The 21,011-nt window shown below is 41.3% G+C and overlaps 1 protein-coding gene across 1 annotated transcript in view; it reads right to left on the minus strand.

Moving 5' to 3' along the window:
• Nucleotides 1–21,011, minus strand: part of garre1 (granule associated Rac and RHOG effector 1) — a 44,062-nt gene that overhangs the window by 13,561 nt on the left and 9,490 nt on the right. Inside the window, exons 3-7 of the mRNA XM_071202731.1 lie at nucleotides 12,867–13,079; nucleotides 9,348–9,488; nucleotides 8,030–8,125; nucleotides 7,370–7,531; nucleotides 5,704–5,960 (exon numbers count right to left, since the gene is read on the minus strand). Of these exons, the coding sequence (XP_071058832.1) occupies nucleotides 5,704–5,960; nucleotides 7,370–7,531; nucleotides 8,030–8,125; nucleotides 9,348–9,488; nucleotides 12,867–13,079 (869 nt within the window). The remainder of the gene's footprint in view (nucleotides 1–5,703; nucleotides 5,961–7,369; nucleotides 7,532–8,029; nucleotides 8,126–9,347; nucleotides 9,489–12,866; nucleotides 13,080–21,011) is intronic.

Below are 21,011 nucleotides of genomic sequence, written 5' to 3' on the forward strand. Positions count from 1 at the left end.
TCAACCACCACCTGGTGACAAACCACACAACACACACACACACACACACACACCACACACACACACACACACACCACACACACACACACACACACACACACACACACACACACACACACACACACACACACAGCACACACACACACACACACACACACACACACACACACACACACCAATATTTATTCACATCTCCTTATTCATCATCAGTGTTGCCACAATACTGGAGTTCCCTGACTTCAAAGCAACACCATGAGAGATATCGATACGCAACACAACGGGAAGAATAATGCCCCAACATTGAGGGCAGAAATGTAATGTTTTTTATAAAAAGGTAAATACTACAATGACATTTCTGTTCCGGCTGGTAGAGACAACACTGTAGACATGTATGGTAAAGTGTGTGTGAGTGTGGTGTCGCTCCTGAAGAGCAGAGGGCACCATGTATTGTCGTAGTGCGAGTGAAGGCTTGTGCAGTAAAGTGCTTTGAGTTCGTCACAAACACTGAGAGCAGCGCTTTATATTTGCAGCCTCTTAAACAACTGTAAGTATGACCAACAGTGTCTGAGATGCAAAACATGCAAGTAACAACTAAATTAATTTGTAATTGTATGTATGTTCAAGTAACAAATGTTATTATTATACTCTTATAGGCCACATGCTCTACAAGATAAACTATTATTGTAACCTTAAATTACTTTGCAAACCTCAGCAAAACTGTTGAAGAAAAAGCAGCAGGTACTGTTGTATTAATTATGTGGGAAATAATAAAATTGAAATGGAGTGCTGCTGTCTCTGTTGATCAATTTAAACACCTACAAATGGATACATTTCTTCCATTGTAATAAAAACCCACGCTGTCTTAAAACAAAACGCACTGGTGTCACCCTCTATCCTAGCTCACGACTTGATTTGTTTTTTGAAAGCAGCTCTCATCCTAAAAGAGCTTGGAGACCCCTGCTCGATAGTATGTGAAACTAGCAAAGTGTACCAGTCACGGCTACACGGATAAACATGACCTGAAGTCAAAAGTGTTTTCAATTGCCGTCTGGCATTCATTTCCCACCAAGCGGAGGGAGGCGGTTCAAGGTGAGGGAAACCAAGCGCTCCCAGTCAGCCAGGGACAACAAACACAAAGCCTTCTTGCCGGCTGCTACTCGTTTGAGAAGTTCTTTGAAAGTGGCCTTGGCTCCTCGAGGTCCCTCAGCCGGGTCACACAGAGGGAGGGAGAAGTGGGAGGAGACTATTTCCTGTATTGCAGGAAGTGGCCCCATTGTTATTAAAAAAGCAGGTGTATCCTCGGAAACCCCGGGCAGAGCAAGCAGAGCATTCGAGTAAACAGTCCGTCTGCCTTTAGAGAGACGCGTTGACATCAGGGCCGGAGAGGAGGAAAAGAAGCCGGAGAGGAGGTCAAGGAATTCTCAGAAAGCCGTGACTCGTAGGAAAGAGGGAGTTGCTGCTGCTGGGGAAACATGTTTCCAGCAGACGGCAAAAACAGATATGTTGATTCTAACTGTGAGGAGAAACTGTGTGGTGTGGTGTGTGTGTGTGGTGTGGTGTGTGGTGTGTGTGTGTGTGTGTGTGTGTGTATTTATATGCAACAAAGCTGCGACAATTAGTTAATGTCTAAAAAATAAAGTGTTGTTTTCTGCCTTTCAAACATGAAGGTTTTCTGCTAATATCATATTAAACTTAATATATTTGTTGATGTCTTTAAACGTCTTGCATCACTCGTCAAAACCCCAAACTAGGGTGGACATTTTTATTTTTTTCTACTATGTTCTGACATTTGATAGTGTTTCTCAAACTTCTTCTACTTCCAAGTACTGCAGAGGATACTTGTTCGGTTAACTGAACAAGTATCAGTCATGCATTCTTCCTAAAAATAATATCACTATATTAGTTTCTTCAATCGCTAACCACCATAAAATGGCCGCTGCCGCATAAAAACACCTCCATGTTTTTTTAAGTGAGAGCAGGAAAGCGGTCTTGATCTTAAATATAAGACAAAGAAAAACAATGGTGTTGTGGCTTAAAGCAATAGAAGTTTAAGAAACACAGTTTGAGTTCAAATAACTTAATTGAGTTAAGTGCTTTGATTTGTGGCAAACACTAGAACATTAGTATGAGTGTAGGACGAGAGAATGAGAGGGACCCCAAACCCCTAAATCTATTATCTGACATTTTGTAGATCTAACGATTAATCAAGAATTAAAATAATAGTTATCTGCAGCCCTAATAGAGTCGTGCGGTGACGACGTGTTTGTGTAGGCCGACCCGGAAGTAAGTTGCTGGTTCCCTCGACAAAAGAGCAACGGGATTTCTCCATAGGATTTTGGAAATAGCTGGAAATAAGGTCTGTGGAAAACGAACCTGTTTGATAAATGAACGTTTTGTTCAGCCGGATAATCTCCACATGTCTACTTTTTTCATTTTTGAATCATAAATCTAGTCGCCAGAAGCAAAATGCTAACGTTATGCTATAAAGGAACTACCGCAGGGTCGCTGCTTCATCGCCACGCCAACTCAAGATCGATATTAAAAACTCAGATTCAAAATGGTAAAAGTTGAAGCATTTGTTTGAACAGTCTGCAGGAGGCAGGGACTTGCTTTCAAGCAGATCCGGGAAAACAAACTTAGAGTGTTTACGTGTTCGGCGTACTGACGTAAAACGGCCTCGACAACTTCTGTAGTCCTATTCAGCCACTTGGTAGCAACCATCGTTTTTCAGACGCGTCAACTCTTCAGAAATCACCAACTGCTGATGGGTTTAATGTCGTTCAAACGTGATCCGTCTCTTCGATGCGTCTCAACCACAGACCTGATTTCCAGATATTTTCCAAAAACATCTTCAAACCCCGTCGGCTCCGAGACGAGGGAACCGGAAGTGGTAAAATGCTAACTCCCTTCCGGGTTTTAGGACTCGTCCCTGCACCGCTCAATATGCAAGGCTTTGAGAGAACACGCTCCACGTGTTGCTGCACGATGCCGTGTGATCTATTCTGGGTCGAGTGTCCAAAGGACCCGATAAGAAGCAGCGAGCACTCGTCCATCAGGAGGTTGTTTTACAGCTCGGGAACATCGGGAACACTCCCTCAGACCACACAGAGGACATAAACACACCGGTGTTACTGTCCTGCCGCCGACCCCCCCCCTCCGTTACTCTCCTTTTCAACAGGCGAGGAGGAGGGGGAGTTGTGTTATTACACCAGCGCAGGCGAGCCCCTCCTTCACCCAGATGCTGCAGGAATGTCTCTTCTCCTTTGTGTCTCTCTGGTGTTTGTTTACGCCTCAAAGCAAGCAGACCGCTCTCCTCGTCTCCATTACCAATCTGACAAACAATGGCACGCAAGATGGAAACCCACGGACTGAAGCAGGAGTGTGAGTGAGGAACAACAGGCCTCTTCACGTCACACTGCCACCTTCTTGCTACACCGTGGTGATGGATGTTAACAAGAGGAAACCCTGAATGAAGGTCCTCTTGATAACCTCCTACACACATGTTTATCCAAGTATACCTTCAACAAACCTACTCTTAGTAAAGACAAGGAGACAGGAAAACTAGATTTGACTAGTGGTTGTGTTTAATGATGTTATGCTCGCTAAATGTAAAGGAATGTATTTTTGTCCTGGTCGAGGAAGCTTCTGGATACAGAGAAAACAATGATTTGATATTAACAAGTTGCAATACATGAGCAGGGTGTCTGCAGGAATCCTGAAGTCACATGTAAAACCTTTAAAGACCTTTTTCAAGACCCTTCCCAGACATTTTAAGACCTCATCGCCACTTGGAGTTCTAACCGGTTACCTTGGCGACACACTTTACCTCACATTGACTACTCATCGCCACTTGGAGTTCTAACCGGTTACCTTGGCGACACACTTTACCTCACATTGACTACTGATCGCCACTTGGAGTTCTAACCGGTTACCTTGGCGACACACTTTACCTCACATTGACTACTCATCGCCACTTGGAGTTCTAACCGGTTACCTTGGCGACACACTTTACCTCACATTGACTATAGACAGTATTGATTGTCCTTCCTCCTTATCTTCCAACCATTTGGACGCAGACTTGCATTTCCCCATAACGATGTTGCTTAGCAACCGGCGTAACGTGCCTTAATCAAGCAGTGAGCGTGCAACGTTTTGTGTGTTTAGTTTGTGAAAATAATTGAAGTAAAAAGTGTTAAAAATAATAAAATGAGGGGCTTCAGTCAGCATACGTTTGGTTTGGTGCCATTTACAATCAATTATAATAAATGTTATTTATGTAGAGCTTTTCCTGGTGCTCAAAGCGCTTTGACTTATTGTTTATCTGTATGTGTATTTGAGTTGTAAAAGATGATAACCGAGTTAAACCAAACGTAACCTCCCCAAAATATGAACTGTAATTCAAAAGCATAAACACCCATTTGTATTCAGCTAGTATTCAGGTGTTGCTCAAGTTAAAATAAATATACTTCTCCAAGAAAATAAACCACAAGGTAATACATTAACTCCCAGGTGTGTCCCCCTCTGACAGATTTAAAGCAATAATAAATAATAAAAAGCTTTTCTCTGGACACATGCGTCGGCCTGAACTCAGAGATGAATGCTAGTTTTTCTCTTGCTTATTTTTTTGTTTTTGAGAACTGTGGAAATAAAGTAAAACGTTTTATAAAGAAAATTAGGGGCTACAGTCAGCATGCTTTTGGTACCATTTCAAAATGTTTATTTATTATTGGTATATGTGTATTTGAGTTGGAAACGATGAAAACAACGGAGTTAAACTAAACCTGCCCAAAATGTCATGCTCAAGTCAAAATAAATATGTTTCTACCGAGGCTTCTGTTGACTCGTTACCCTGAACTCACATATTGCGGACTGAAAATAATGTCCTCATAGTTCAGCACACTGAAAAAAGTGTAACGGCTGTGTCATTTAATCAAAGTACATTTTCTTAATTGGTCTAATTAAGAATCGTGGTTTCCGTTTAACATGATTTGTTCCGTTTGCCCTGAAATAACGTAAAAACAATATTTGAACCTAAATCGTTTTTTTCACTTCAAAGCATGTCACATGACCACGTGACGTACAAAGCAAGGTGACTTCAAGATTTGCTGCAGCCGCCATTACACCGCTACCCACTGTCTGTGAGTGTCTTTTAAGAGACGGATCACGTTTTGTTCAGCCGGATAATATCCACATGTGTACCCGACTTTTATCATTTTCGAATCATAAATCTAATCGATAGATTCCTCATAGTGGCGTATGATAGATTGATATTCCAGCATGATGTGTGTGGCTGCGAGGGAGTGCGGTCCCAGCCCGTGCAGCCAACATGTCGATGTATCTTTGGGCAAGATACTTCACCCCGAGTTGCTCCCGATGGCCAACAGTGTGTGAATGTTGGGCCCTAGAGTAAGGTGCACTGCTCTGTATGAATGGATGAACGACATGTAGTATGTAAAGCGCTTTGAGGGGCCGTAAAGATTAGATAAAGCGCAATAGAAGTACAGTCCATCTACCATTTATACACATATTATTCATCCTTTGTGGTCTATCTATATTATTGTGATTATGTAAATGAGGATTATTATTACTATTCAATTGTTGTGAAATTGTGGATGTGCTGTGTGTGTGTGGGGGGGGGGGTGCATTGTTCTGTATGTTGTGTTGAATGTGTGAAACTCAAAGAGTATTTATAAAAATACATACTCAACCGAAATCATTAAATCCCAGGTGTGCCGACCTCTGACAGATTTCCAGTAATAACCACAGGTGCATCTTTTCTCTGTATCGTGTCTTGTACTCACCAGCCCGGCCTGGGCGAACATCAGCTGCACGGCCGTCTTGCAGGCTCCTCTCCAGCTGGAGGGGCACACCTGGTTCAGGACCTCCGTGACGGGGGAGTCGTCCCGGGGCGTCACTCCGTTCTGACCCAGCGCCTCCTTGATGAGCTGCAGCATGGTGTGCTGAGGAGACAAAGCACAGGACGCCATCAACCAAAGATTCAAAGGTTTTATTGTCATATGCACAAAGCTACAGTGCAGGGCTGTGCAATTCATCGTATTTTAATCTCGATTGCGAAAACAACGTAATCTAAATAAAACGATTATTTTTGCTGTATTCCCTTTCGCAATGATGCTCTCAATTTGTGTTGCGTTATACATCTGTGTTTTTTTATTCTTGTTTTACTTATATGTAAGCACCACGACATCGAGTCAAATTCCTCGTACGTGTCAACCTACCTGGAGATAAACCCGTTTCTGACGTTACACTAAAGATGGAACCACCATTTTTTAAATTTCTGTTCTTCTTGACTATTTTTTATTGTTTTATTGTTTATGTCATATATATATATTGATGTTGCATTGTTGAAGGAGCCTGGGATTTAAGATTGTCATTGCCATAACTACACTGTAGCTACTGTGCATATGACAATAAAACATTAGTTTATTTTGTATTAGTTTACGCCAGGAGAGGGCGCACTGAACTCCGTGCCACGTGGGATCGACGACAGCCACGCCCTTTAGGGGATGAGCTCATAAAACTATTAATGTATGACTGATTATGACCCACCCATGGTCACAGAGAAATTAAGAATTGACAATTGTCTCACAAGTCACACATTTTCAGAACATTATGACTATAAAGAATTACTGTTTCTTCCAATAACTGCCTTTGTCTCAGCAACACACTCGAGCAACACCGATATCTTCTCTCTGTCGGTGATGCTAACAGTCTAGCTTTAATGTTAGCAAAACTGTTTCCAAGTGTTAAGATAACATTTACAAATGTCCTAGTTAAGTAATGCTCAAAGTGGCTGTGTAAATATCTAAAGTGAGCAAAAGGAAACGCATTACACATTCATTAAATTCATAAAAAACACATAGCATGACGTGTTTACCATTTGGTAGCACTGGCAATCACATCTTTGCTGAGAAATGTATTCTACTATTAAGAAAGAAAATGTTTGACTATGACAAAAAAAAACGGTGTATTGAATTAAACATGTTTAAGGCGAGACACTACAGGTGAATAGAGTAATTTGATTAACTTAAATATATCAGCAAGACATGTCTCCAGTTAATTACTTTCATTCAGACGATTGTCTATATCAAATATGCAAATGAGCAATTATCTAATTAAATATGCGCATATCTTTTACATTTCAGGAACACAAATCTTAACATTGGATAAAGTCAGGTTCAAAATGCTTGCTTCCTTTTGTGGTCATATTAGAATCTAAAGTTTCTACAGAAGGGATTTTGGATATCTCTTTTTATCACTCCATAAATTAGAAAATACCGTAAAATATAAATTATATAAATACCTAGACGGTAGAATTAGTATGAAGTTTTAAGTGGAGTGGAGTCCGTACCGTTTTCAGTTTGAGGTTTTCAGCCGCGGACTCGTTGAAGGACACTCCTTTGAGGAAGTGAGAGCCGATCTGCACGGGGATGGTGGGCAGCTCGCACTGGATTGGCTGAGAGGTGGTCTGCATCCGGCCCGCCTGCTGAGCCTCCGCCTCACTGCAGCAGCTCTGCACACACACAGCATGTAAACACACACCAGTGCAAAACACACAAAAACATTGACACAAGGAGGCACTAAAGAATAATTGTTTAACATTGAAATGAAGAAAAAAGTGGAAAAGGAAAAACTGAATTAGATGATGAATAGCTCAACATCTCAAGAATTAATAAATCGTACATTCAGGGTTCTTACAGCTTTTCCAAAGACAAATTCAAGCACTTTCAACATGGACAGGTCGAAACCGGTCATTTTGAGTTTGAGCTGCTTTGCTTACATTTCAGAGGAGAGGAGAGAAAACATTTAAAATTCACATTGAGTTGTTTATTTTCTAACTTACTAATCGGGACTACAGATGTCTGCTAAATTCTCCAAAGGTTAGCATCCGATAACACATTATTAGCATATTTAAACAGTTCAGAGAAATGGTCTTAATGAACTGGTTATAAATACACGTAACGTCCTAACCCTATTCACCTGCAATATATTCCCTTGGAAGAGCACTCACCTGTAAGGCCGCCTCCACGGCTTTGGGGTTCAGATGGAAGCCGGCCTTCAGAGCGTACTCGCTGTGACCCAGACTCTCGAGAGCTGCTTTATAGGCCTGGAGAGGAAAACATCATTTCATTAAAGACACCGTCTACGTCCACCCTCTTTACTAAATCTAAATGCATTTACTTTTGAGGAAATATAAATAAAAAGTTGTTTTACAAGGTCTCCTATCATTCAAAATGTACTTGTTGATGTCTTTTATACATAACCATGTGTCCCCGGTGTGTCGGGGAACTCACGCAGCGTCAGAAAACAAAACCCTCTCTTTTCCTCCGTACCCAAATCTCTAAAAACGGGGGAACAACGGAGCTGATCCAGATTTGCGCACCGACATTGAGAGAGAGAAAAGAGAGATGAGAGAAGATAGAGAAAAGAGAGATGAGAGAAGATAGAGAGAAAAGAGAGATGAGAGAAGAGAGAGAGAAAAGAGCGATGGAAGACAGAGAGATAGAGAAGAGGAGAGCAAGATATCTCTCTCACACTCGATAGCATCCTCGACTAGCTCCCCACTCTGATCTCGCGCGCTATCTCTCCTCGTCGTCCCTCGCTCTCTCCCCGCTCTCCCTCCCTCTTGCTCTCCCTCTCTCTTCTCTCTCCTCTCTCACCCTCTCTATTCTCTCCCTCTCTCTCTCCCCTCTCTCTCTCTCGCTCCTCTCTCTCGCCCCTCTCCCTCTCTCTCGCTCCTCCCCTCTCTCCTTCTCTCTCCGCCCCTGCTCTCCTCCTCTCTCTGCATAGAGAGATATTTGCGAGTTGCATAAGAGCTGGTGAGATTGCGGGTTTCCACAGACTTTATTGGGCGGGCCGCCCGGGATATAATGGCCGCCAAAGTATAATTCGCGAGCCATTTAGGTTTAATGTTTTTAATCTGTCCGCGAGCACGACGGCATCTGCGATCCCTCGCTCTACCCCTCGCTATCGCGTGAAGGGTCTGCTTTATGCGCTCCGCACAGTAACCCTGCTGCGTGCTCACTAGCGCACCCCCCCCCCCGTTCATAAAGTCAAGTACCCCTCAAAAGGTCCGGTTTATTTCATTTTAAGGATGCGCACCAAGCAACATCTTCAGGAACCTGGGAAAAAACGTATGTGCCCCCCTGAATATATGCCTAAAAATAGAACAATAGGAGACCTTTAAGTGGAATAGGAGACCTTTAAGTGGAATAGGAGACCTTTAAGTGGAATAGGAGACCTTTAAGTGGAATAGGAGACCTTTAAGTGGATGTCCGTCTTAACTCAAGATGTCACGGCTAAACGTGGTGTTGGGTATCACACTGCACCTGCAAAGCGCTGTCGATCTTCATGTTGAGCTCCTTCAGCTGGTGCTCGGGGATGTTGGTGTTGTTGGAGCAGAAGAGATGCTGCACCTGGAGGCCGGCCAGGCAGCCGTCACGCCCCCTCTCTCTCAGCCGGGACATGGCCTGAGGAACGCAGAGCCCCAGGTTATTATCATGTATTCATTTCAACAAGGACCGTGCATTCGGGGTGGGGGAGATAATCGATAAAGCATACGGACGCCAAGTATCGATATGTTATTATATAAACTGTGGCATATCCCTCCGAAAGATGGTCGTACATTTGACATGTAGCACATCGTAGAATCGCAATACTATCGTATCGTGGCTTAAGTATCGTGATAGTATCGTGGGGAGCCCGGTGATTCCCACCCCTACCATGCACACAATGAATTATGAATTATGCCAGATTTAAGTTAATAGCTCGTTTCCATCTGCAGTCCTTTGGTACACAACAATCAACAAACACTACAAAACATTGCATCATCTCTATCACACAAACAATTATAAAACATAGTACAGTTAAAATTGAAATGTAATTAATGCTGGTTGCTTGAGAATGAGTTAAAGTCAGCACAGCTTAGAGACACTGTGGGAATATCTACCCTAATACGACACAATCCCACACAGAAAGGCAAGAAATAAGTACAACTAACGGCCCGTCCACACGGCGGCATGCGCTGAAGCTTGCCGGCGGGCGTGTCTGAAACTCGACCAACAACCAATCACATGAATCTCCCGCCCCAGACACACAAGCAGCGGTTTGATTGGCTAGAGCTTGTACTGGCATATGATTCGATTGGCTGGCGCTTCTGCCGAGGCTTCAAAAGTTTAACATTGCTCAACCTTTGCAGCGAGCCACGCCAGCAAAGCTCCGCATCCCACAATGCAGTTGGGCGAAAAGTGACGTCACCCGATTCAAAGTGAATGGTGAAGCGTCAACGCACGCCGCCGTGTGGACGGGCCGTAATAGTTATTTTCCTTAATGATTAATGAAAATATTTACTGGATTTATAGATTTTTCTAGATTATTCAGGTACATCTATTAAATACAGAAAAACGACCCTCCAAGTTTCTCTTGGTCCGAGGTCTTTCAATGGGTGTTTCTCATTGTCGAGGAAGACTACTCCAGAGCCACTATTTCAAGGATGCTACGTCATCGAGTGCCGCCGAAGGACTGTTCCAATGTCCAGCATACTTGGAATTCTACCGAGGCCGGCGTACTTCGTTGCGGGAAATTTCAAGGCTGCACATGTGTAGACTCTGCAGTCTTAAAATCCCCACAATGCTTTGCGCACGGACCAATTTCCCAAATCTTTGGCGGAAATCGCGCTCCATTTAAGGCGGGGCCTCGCATATGACGCACACCTGTTCCACCATTCTTCGTTTTCCGAGGCTAGGAAGGATTCTTGCCTCGCTTATGTCTTCACAACCCTAACTAACATTGAGAAACACCCAATGTCTTGTTTTGTCAGACCAAAACCTACAGATATTCAGTTTAATATGATGAACTGAGAACGTAACCGTCATTATTCGGAAGGCTGGAAAACGCATTTTCTGAAATTTCTGCCCAAAAAGATCAGGATTAATCAAACAAACGTTATTTCTGTCGATCGACTTATCGTTGCAGCTCTCCAAGAAACATTTGAGAATGATTGGATTGTACTTTAAAATTAGGTCACCATCATTTTGAATAAGTGTTTGTCTGGGTACGTGTCGATCAAATAGAGAGGCGAAGTCCCTCCCTTTCCGGTTAAGCTCCATGGAACTTTATTTCGGAAAAAGTATGTATTGAAGTCAATGGCGAGAGAAATATTATCTTTCGATCCCGTTTGAATTGTGCCACGAATTACACATATGATGTTTGTCCATTTAAAAGATAATTTTACAAGTCAAAAAAAATAAAAGTGTCATAAAACTGTGAAGTAACATGTTTTGTGTGAAACCGCTCAATGAACTACATCTCCCATCTCGCACCACACACCAAGACGGCTGTCACATTGGCACTTTAACTTCTTTCTTTCATAATGAAGTGAAAAGTATTCAAAGAGGTGAAAATCACTACAAGTCAGTCACGTTGAGAGCTGTGCATACACACAAGGGGAGTGAGTCGGTTCCGTTAGAGCCAGCATGCGGGACCGGGACTCTGGGATTTGTAGTCTTTCTAGTAGCGTATTTTTCATCGTCTTATATTTCAACAGTTTTACGACAAACTGTGACTTTTTTGACATGGAAATTATTTTTTTAGATGGACAAACATCATATGTGTAATTCGTGGCACAATTCAAACGGGATCGAGAGATAATTTTTCTCTCTCCATTGACGTCAATACAATTTTTCAGAAATAAGGTCCGATGGGTCGGAAGTAGATGGGCGGGACTTCGCCTCTCTGTAAATAAAGCTTGTTTTAAGGTTTTACAGGGACGTTGTCTTTGAATATCGCCAAATCTTGCAAAGTAGAAGGATTTGTTTTGATAAAAGTTGAGCACTGGTACATTCAAAAGTGTTGGTGATAAAAAGCATGTGTGCAGCTTCTGAAAAAAGAGTCCCGGCCGCCTCCCTTTCGCCTAAACGCCCGCCCAGCACATTCTGTAGAGTCTCTCCAGGCCTTTCCCCCAGCAGGGCTTAGACTCTGCATGCCAGGGCTTAACAGATCAATCATCCCACTATTCTCCTCTCTGCCTCACTCTATACAACACAGCTCAAAACGGGCCAGAGGGACTGATTAGCCTGGGGGATTAGTCCGGTCCCGTTTCAAAACTGCATCCCTGGAAGACCCCTCCCCCCCTTTTGCCGTTTTATTTATTATTTGTCTGTATTTATCTTTTCATGTCCATTTTATTATTAATCTCTTTTTCTATTTCTTATGATGGCTATGTAGATACAGCTGAGTGAAAATGGAAATAACTGTTGACCAGAATGTGAACATGTAAGTACAATGAAAGCGAATCTGAAATAAGTTGAAAGATAAAAGGGTGCAGAGGGGATAGCTTTGCAGGTTCCCAGACAAACAGCCCAAAAAATAAATAAAAGCGGAAATAGGAAATTGAGGCTGGAATGGATGAACGTCTGCCATTTCTCAAGAATGTTACCTCACAGACAAACCCCATATCTGCAATAATAATAATAACTGAAATGTATATAGCGCCTTTAGGGGACACGTGTTGAACACCTGAACTTTTGAAAGAACATTCATCCGTTTGCAACTCACATATATATCAATATTCCAATTACTATATATAGACTATTCTGTAGTTTCCATCATATTCTGTTTCTATTATATCCTATTTTATCTGTTTTATTGTGTTGCACTGTTGGAGGAGCCTGTGACCTAAGATGTAGCTATGCACACATGACAATAAAAGCCTTGAAACTTGAAGATAAAAACAAGTAAAAGCTTTTACGAAAACACTCAACTGTACGATCTACCTTTACACAGGCGGTTATTTTACTGCACAGAGAGTTAGTGTGTACCAGGAAGAGTCCTAGGCTGTGGCTGCATACCTGAGCTGCACCTTTCCACAGCCGAGAGGCCTCCTCCAGCTCCGTGAGGGGGCCCAGGTCGGAGCTCTGGGAGCGGGCGTTGGCGCTGCGCTCCTGGGCCTGAGCGAGGGCCTCGGCCAGGCAGGACTGAGCCACGGGCTGCACCTTCTGGAGGGCCTGCGACAGAAACTGGAAATGGACCTGCATCACCGTGAGGAAGCACCGACCCAGCACCTGCAGACAGGAGAGAGAGATATTACAGCAGACCGTACGTCATACAGAGGGACATCTGTGCACAGATGGTAACAGTACACACATCCTTTACTCAAGTAGAAGTACAGATACTCGTGTTTAAAAATACTCTGGTGAAAGTAGAAGTACTGACTAAACTTCTTTACTCAAGTCAAAGTAAAGAGGCTTTGAAGTGTACTTCAGTAAAAAGTACCCATAGCTAGCAGCTGCTTTAAAGAGTACCTGACCTCCCTTTATATTAATAGAACAATAATGTCATTGTTAGCTAATGAATGTTTCCATGCTGAACAACGGCAACATGACAACGTTTCCATTGGTCGCTCTTCTTTAGAGAAGACCAGGAAGTGATGGATACACGGATCGTGTTCCAACCAATAGGCACGCAGTGACTCTAAAGAATAATGATCACGCACCAACACACATTCAGACTAAAGGAACCAGCTGTTTGGGAAATGAGAGAAGTAGAAAGTACAGGTATTTGAGTTCAACATGTAAGAAGTAGAAAGTACAGGTATTTGGGTTCAACATGTGAGAAGTAGAAAGTACAGGTATTTGTGTTCAACATGTAAGAAGTAGAAAGTACAGGTATTTGGGTTCAACATGTAAGAAGTAGAAAGTACAGGTATTTGGGTTCAACATGTGAGAAGTAGAAAGTACAGGTATTTGTGTTCAACATGTAAGAAGTAGAAAGTACAGGTATTTGGGTTCAACGTGTAAGAAGTAGAAAGTACAGGTATTTGTGTTCAACGTGTAAGAAGTAGAAAGTACAGGTATTTGTGTTCAACGTGTAAGAAGTAGAAAGTACAGGTATTTGGGTTCAACATGTAAGAAGTAGAAAGTACAGGTATTTGGGTTCAACATGTGAGAAGTAGAAAGTACAGGTATTTGGGTTCAACATGTAAGAAGTAGAAAGTACAGGTATTTGGGTTCAACATGTAAGAAGTAGAAAGTACAGGTATTTGGGTTCAACATGTAAGAAGTAGAAAGTACAGGTATTTGGGTTCAACGTGTAAGAAGTAGAAAGTACAGGTATTTGTGTTCAACGTGTAAGAAGTAGAAAGTACAGGTATTTGTGTTCAACGTGTAAGAAGTAGAAAGTACAGGTATTTGTGTTCAACGTGTAAGAAGTAGAAAGTACAGGTATTTGTGTTCAACATGTAAGAAGTAGAAAGTACAGGTATTTGTGTTCAACATGTAAGAAGTAGAAAGTACAGGTATTTGTGTTCAACGTGTAAGAAGTAGAAAGTACAGGTATTTGTGTTCAACATGTAAGAAGTAGAAAGTACAGGTATTTGTGTTCAACGTGTAAGAAGTAGAAAGTACAGGTATTTGTGTTCAACATGTAAGAAGTAGAAAGTACAGGTATTTGAGTTCAACATGTGAGAAGTAGAAAGTACAGGTATTTGTGTTCAACATGTAAGAAGTAGAAAGTACAGGTATTAGTGTTCAACATGTAAGAAGTAGAAAGTACAGGTATTTGGGTTCAACATGTAAGAAGTAGAAAGTACAGGTATTTGTGTTCAACGTGTAAGAAGTAGAAAGTACAGGTATTTGTGTTCAACATGTAAGAAGTAGAAAGTACAGGTATTAGTGTTCAACATGTAAGAAGTAGAAAGTACAGGTATTTGTGTTCAACGTGTAAGAAGTAGAAAGTACAGGTATTTGTGTTCAACATGTAAGAAGTAGAAAGTACAGGTATTAGTGTTCAACATGTAAGAAGTAGAAAGTACAGGTATTTGTGTTCAACGTGTAAGAAGTAGAAAGTACAGGTATTTGTGTTCAACATGTAAGAAGTAGAAAGTACAGGTATTAGTGTTCAACATGTAAGAAGTAGAAAGTACAGGTATTTGTGTTCAACGTGTAAGAAGTAGAAAGTACAGGTATTTGTGTTCAACATGTAAGAAGTAGAAAGTACAGGTATTTGTGTTCAACATGTAAGAAGTAGAAAGTACAGGTATTTGAGTTCAACATGTAAGAAGTAGAAAGTACAGGTATTAGTGTTCAACATGTAAGAAGTAGAAAGTACAGGTATTAGTGTTCAACATGTAAGAAGTAGAAAGTACAGGTATTTGGGTTCAACATGTAAGAAGTAGAAAGTACAGGTATTTGTGTTCAACGTGTAAGAAGTAGAAAGTACAGGTATTTGTGTTCAACATGTAAGAAGTAGAAAGTACAGGTATTTGTGTTCAACATGTAAGAAGTAGAAAGTACAGGTATTTGTGTTCAACGTGTAAGAAGTAGAAAGTACAGGTATTTGTGTTCAACGTGTAAGAAGTAGAAAGTACAGGTATTTGTGTTCAACATGTAAGAAGTAGAAAGTACAGGTATTTGAGTTCAACATGTGAGAAGTAGAAAGTACAGGTATTTGTGTTCAACATGTAAGAAGTAGAAAGTACAGGTATTAGTGTTCAACATGTAAGAAGTAGAAAGTACAGGTATTTGAGTTCAACATGTAAGAAGTAGAAAGTACAGGTATTAGTGTTCAACATGTAAGAAGTAGAAAGTACAGGTATTTGTGTTCAACATGTAAGAAGTAGAAAGTCACCAGAAAAATAAGTAGTGGAGTAAAGTACTGATGCCAGAAAAATGTGCTTAAGTACAGTAACAAAGTATTTGTACTCCAATACTCCTCTGCATCTACAACATGCTGAGGATGCTTGAGATGCTAAACTATATGAATGTCTGCGGGCTAAGAAACCAACATGTAAGTCCACATACTTCAGTGGTTAGTTAACACTGGAGAAACAAGTGCTAATTTACAAAATACTGTTTTACTTATACCTCAACACCTCTAGTTAGTCTGATACATTTTTTATATTCTCCGGCCACCAAAAGATCTCGCAACAAAGAATCGACATAAAAGAAAGAAGTATGAACTCCAGTACCAACTTGAGCTAGTTTTTGCTTAGTTGTTCACACCTTACGAATAGAGAACATGAAGTTTGACAGGAAAAGTGCAGCTGTTAGAAGACACCTTTTCATTTACAGGTACATGTACACGATGCGGAGGATATCAGTCTTGGAATGAGTGCGATATATTCATACTTTTTACAACACAGTGCATCTCCATAAAATATTCTCACACGCTTTAAATAAAGGTTGACTCAGCGATCGCATTTCCCACCAGATCACACACGAGTTAAATCAGCAGTTTGTCCTCGGGCAGCTCCTTTTAACGATAATATAAATAACAGAAGCATTTGTCCACCTCGTTTCCAACACGTCGCCACTGCAAGCACAATCAAAGGAAACCGCGGAGCCAAGGCCGAGTCACGGAGCAGAAACCAGAGAACCGGCACACTACAGCCAACTGAACATGCTTTTGCATTTGTGGCGAATCGTGTGCTGTAAACAACAGATATCAAACATTTGAGGAACAGCACAATCTGTGTTTATACTTGCAAGCAAAAGACAGATGGAAAACATATTAGATTAAATATGAACGTCAGGGAGTGTGTTTCTGTGAGAGGAAAGCTTTGTTTACTTAAAGATTAGAAAACGCTATTTTAAGGGACATGTTTCTCTGTAAGCAAACATTTCCTACATTTACTTATCCGTCTTATCCTAGAAGCTGCCTTAACTTCCTTTACACTGATTGTTCATTTGCTATTTTAAAATCAGTGAATTGTGTAATTTCTTTATATCTGTAATATTTTGTATGCATGCTTCTTGGTTATTATACTGTCGTTGGCTCTTTTCACACTAAGAAATGCACATTTCCCCTGTGGGACGAATGAAGGTATTCTGATTGGTGAACATGTCGCACAAAATATCTATTTATTGCAAACAAACATAATTATTTCGAGGTAACATACTCTAACATACGTCCCAAGCTATCGCCTCAAAACCATGGGTGCTCGAGCTTTCAGCTGCTCGGCACCCAGACTCTGGAAGTCCCTGCCACGACGCATCCGACAGTCTGAGTCCATAACGACATTCAAAACCCACCCGTTCAAACGGCCATTTTCTTTATAATCTGTACCCTGTGTCCTTTTGTGTCCTTCTGTGTCCTTTCGTGTCCTTCTGTGTCCTTTTGTGTCCTTTTGTAGTAAATTTCCTGTTGTTTGTCTTGTCTTACTGATAGCTGATACTTCACTAAATCCTGATACTAAATACTAAATAGCTGATACTTCACTAAATCCACCGTTTTAATTTGTAAGGTAAAATTGTAAATCCCTGGAAGGTGTCCTTGGGTGTTATGAAAGGCGCCCCCCAAAATAAATGTATTATTATACATAGAGACAGGTTTAACACCAAAGTGAGTGTGTTTTATTTAGTAAGAGGGCTTAGAGGCAGTTTGTTGTTCAAAATAAGAGAAACAGGACACCACTGGGTCCTCCATGGGCTCAGGGTTTTCTTTTTCAGGTACCTGCTGAAAATATCTGGAGGGGGAGGCCGAGTTGTAAAGACAGAAATATCCAGACAGGAACAACAGGAAGCAGCTACTTCGATTCTCAGCATGGAAACTACACTAAAGAAAAAAGATGGACTTTTATTAATCCCTCGAGGGGAAATTGTTTCTCTGCATTTGACCCATCCTAGTGTTAGGAGATGTGTTTTTCAAAGTGGGGGCCGCCAGGGGGGTCACGCAAAGTTTGAGGGAAAGAGGATTTTTTTTTTAGATGTTATTAATAACATTAATATATAAGGTAATAATAATAACCTTTGATGCCAATCTTTTAATATTTTTTTGTTTTTGAATCACACAACCGCCCTTCAAGCCAATCAGAATCGAGCTGCCGCTACTGAGAGTGAAACTGAGTATCTGCTCAGCTTTTGGAGCAAGTGAGAGCTAGTGAATATTTGAGGCTGGATGAGAGCACGGTCTTGCCGGGACTTGAACTGGTGACCAAGCCAACTCCCTATCGACTTCACCACCACCGCCCACTAGGTTGCGTGAAGGCCTAAAGCATGGCTGTCCAAACTGTTTTCACCGAGGGCCACATACAAAAAGATATATGAAGGGCTGCTCACTAGAGGTGTATTGCCTCGTAAGTTAAGTTAGCAACATGTAGGTAAATTAGGCTTGATACATGAATAAGCTTTAAGAATAAAACAGCCTACATCACAGCTCTATAGGGTTTCATTTATCGTGTTGGCAGCTCGTGCCTTAAAACAGAAGCTTCAAATATAATACGATTAAATAGGAAGGGTGTGTTTCAAGTAGGGGTCGACCGATTATCGGCCAGGCCGATTATCGGGGCCGATATTCATCATTTGACCGATTATCGGTATCGGCCTTTTTTTTATAAAATTGCCGATAACACTTTGGCTCTGATGCGGCCGTTTCTCTGTCTGCAGTCACCACTCTCTGTACACGAGCAATGTCCCGCCCACAGCGCTGTCTGATAGGCTATTACTGAAGTGTCAATCAACACTGAAGATTTTCCGGGCGGGAGCCAGCCATAGAGGCGGGACCTTCTCAGATTACAGGCAGGTGCGAAGAACGCAGACACAGACAGAGGCAAGCAGCAGCGCTGAGCGGCAGAGCCATACATGTGTTTCGAAGGTAAATCAGTTGAACGCCGAAGTTCAATAAACATCCCAATCCCCTGTATGCTGAAATTGCAAAAACAGCACGATCTATTGATCCAATTCTATCAGCTTCCCAGTTACACAGGGACGCGGGAAGTCAGTCAGCGTGCAGCGTCTCGCAGCGGAACTGTGGTGCGGAGTGGGGGCTGCGAGTGAAGCCTCGCAGTTGTTCAGGTTGATATGTGAAGCTCATTAGCTAATGTATTTAGCAAAATATTAGAAGTGAGGCTACTAGTCTAACGTTAGGTGTACTGTAATAGCCTCACTTTTAATAGTTTGCAAAACATTAGCTAGCACTAGTGTTTTGCAGTTGCTAGCAGTTTATTGGGATTTTATGCTAGACATACAGGCATTGGTTTGATATAATAAATTAAGCATTATTGTTAGTTAAGCATGTCAGCCTTCAGCCCCACTTCTTGTCTCTCTCTAACTCATTGCAGATGACTGCACTAAAGAAAACGACAGAGAGGAAACCAGTTGTAAGATGTTTAAAAGTTAATTAAACATAATATAGGCTATGCTTAAATGCATTTCAAAGAAGTTGTGTTGAGTTGTGTTGGAGTTTGTTTTATTCTACATTTTGACACCAAGATTTTCTGATTTTACTGCAAATGTATATCGGTCCCAAATATCGGTTATCGGTCTCCTTGATTACTAATAATCGGTATCGGCCTTGAAAAAGCCATATCGGTCGATCCCTAGTTTCAAGCTTGTTATGTAAATAACTTATTAGGCTTTTTTTTATCAACTAAGATTAGTTAGAAAATGTTTTCAACAGGAATTGAATTTATTTGAAAAGTGGGCTTATTAACACATGAGTGCTACGGTGTAATATATCTTTACATTTACATTTAAGAAGAATATAAGAAAAGCACAAGTTTCATCTGTGGGCCGTATTCCATTTGACTTTTTGAATTTGATCAGGGCCGATTCAAAATGGCCGTAGTTTGGACACCCCTGGCCTAAAGAGATGAAACCTGACGGAAACTTGTTGTTTTATATTTGAAGCTGGACTTTTGAGCTTTGAAAACGCTGCTTTATGGTTTTTCTCATTCGATGCAAAGACTGAGTGTAAAAGGTTAAACTCTTATCACAACATGCACTATTTGATTTGGCCAGGGATGTTTTGTCCTATATCCTATATCTCTATCCTGTTGTTTCCTGTCACCTCTCTTCTCTTAACTGTAAAATATAAAGATAAAATGAAGAAAAAAGGGTGATTTGACCGATAGGATTATCCCAATTATTTCAGATTTAAAATAATATCATTAAAGCTCAAACATTGGGGTTGTGCCCTGCTTCACTGGCTGTGGGTTACTACAGGCTACTCCTTTAGTTTACTTGTCTTTAAAGGGTCCCAAACCACTTGGACTGAAAAGTGTATTGTCGCTTCCAACATTTCTCTACTTTTGGTGGCAGTTATCTACGATGCAGCAAACATCACGTGTTTACTAAAACACGTGATAAAAAAAGTGTTGCTGAAATGCATCTTGAGACGGGAGTTTGTCGAGTTGGCTTGCTAATATAAAGCCGCGGATAAAAGCAAAGCCCTTCATTTTGTAGGTTCTAAAATGGCGCTAGATGAACGGCCAGGTAATCAAGGTTTTTACAAATCATTGTCTAGCAACTAGGGATGCCAGCGATTATTCGATTATTCGCTACAGTCTCCATAATCGAATATTATTTTTAAAAATCTATTTTATATATATATATATATATTTTTTTTTTTTTCAGGCTTAGTTTCAACCAAAATATATATATATATATAAATATATAAATATATATATATATATATCTATTTATTCGACCGTATATATGTATATATATACGGTCGAATAATCGATTATTATTCGCCAGGGCTGCCGAATAATCGATTTTGATCATGGTCAGTTTCTGGCAACCCTACTAGCAACGTAAATAGGGATGCTCCGATCGCCGGAATCAGTATCGGCCGATCCGATCGAGTGGGCGGGGCCTATGGGGATCTTCCATTCAAAGTGATGTTTAAAACTCGGTTAATGCTCATTCACTTGCGCTTCCACAAACAACCAACATAATTATTACATTCAAATGATGTACATTATTCAAGTTTACATTCACTTTGGAGAACAACACGGGAGAAATTAGATAAAAGAGCTAAGTGTGTTAGGTCTAACTCTCAGTGTGTGTGCTGCTCCGCTCACCGGTCGGTCACAGCGGGCGGAGCTGCAGGAGTTCTGCTTCACAGCGGCCTGCTGACAACCGGCCGTTCTGCGATTCTCCAGGTCCGCCCTGTATTCAACCGGGTTACCGCGGCGCAGACGGACCCGCTGGAATACAGGGTCTACCGCGTTTAGGAACCGTTAAGCAGAACCGAAATTGTGTATTTTGTATGGCTAC

The sequence above is a fragment of the Pseudochaenichthys georgianus genome, chromosome 3 (assembly GCF_902827115.2).
Source record: "Pseudochaenichthys georgianus chromosome 3, fPseGeo1.2, whole genome shotgun sequence".
In the NCBI taxonomy this organism is placed as follows: domain Eukaryota; kingdom Metazoa; phylum Chordata; class Actinopteri; order Perciformes; family Channichthyidae; genus Pseudochaenichthys; species Pseudochaenichthys georgianus.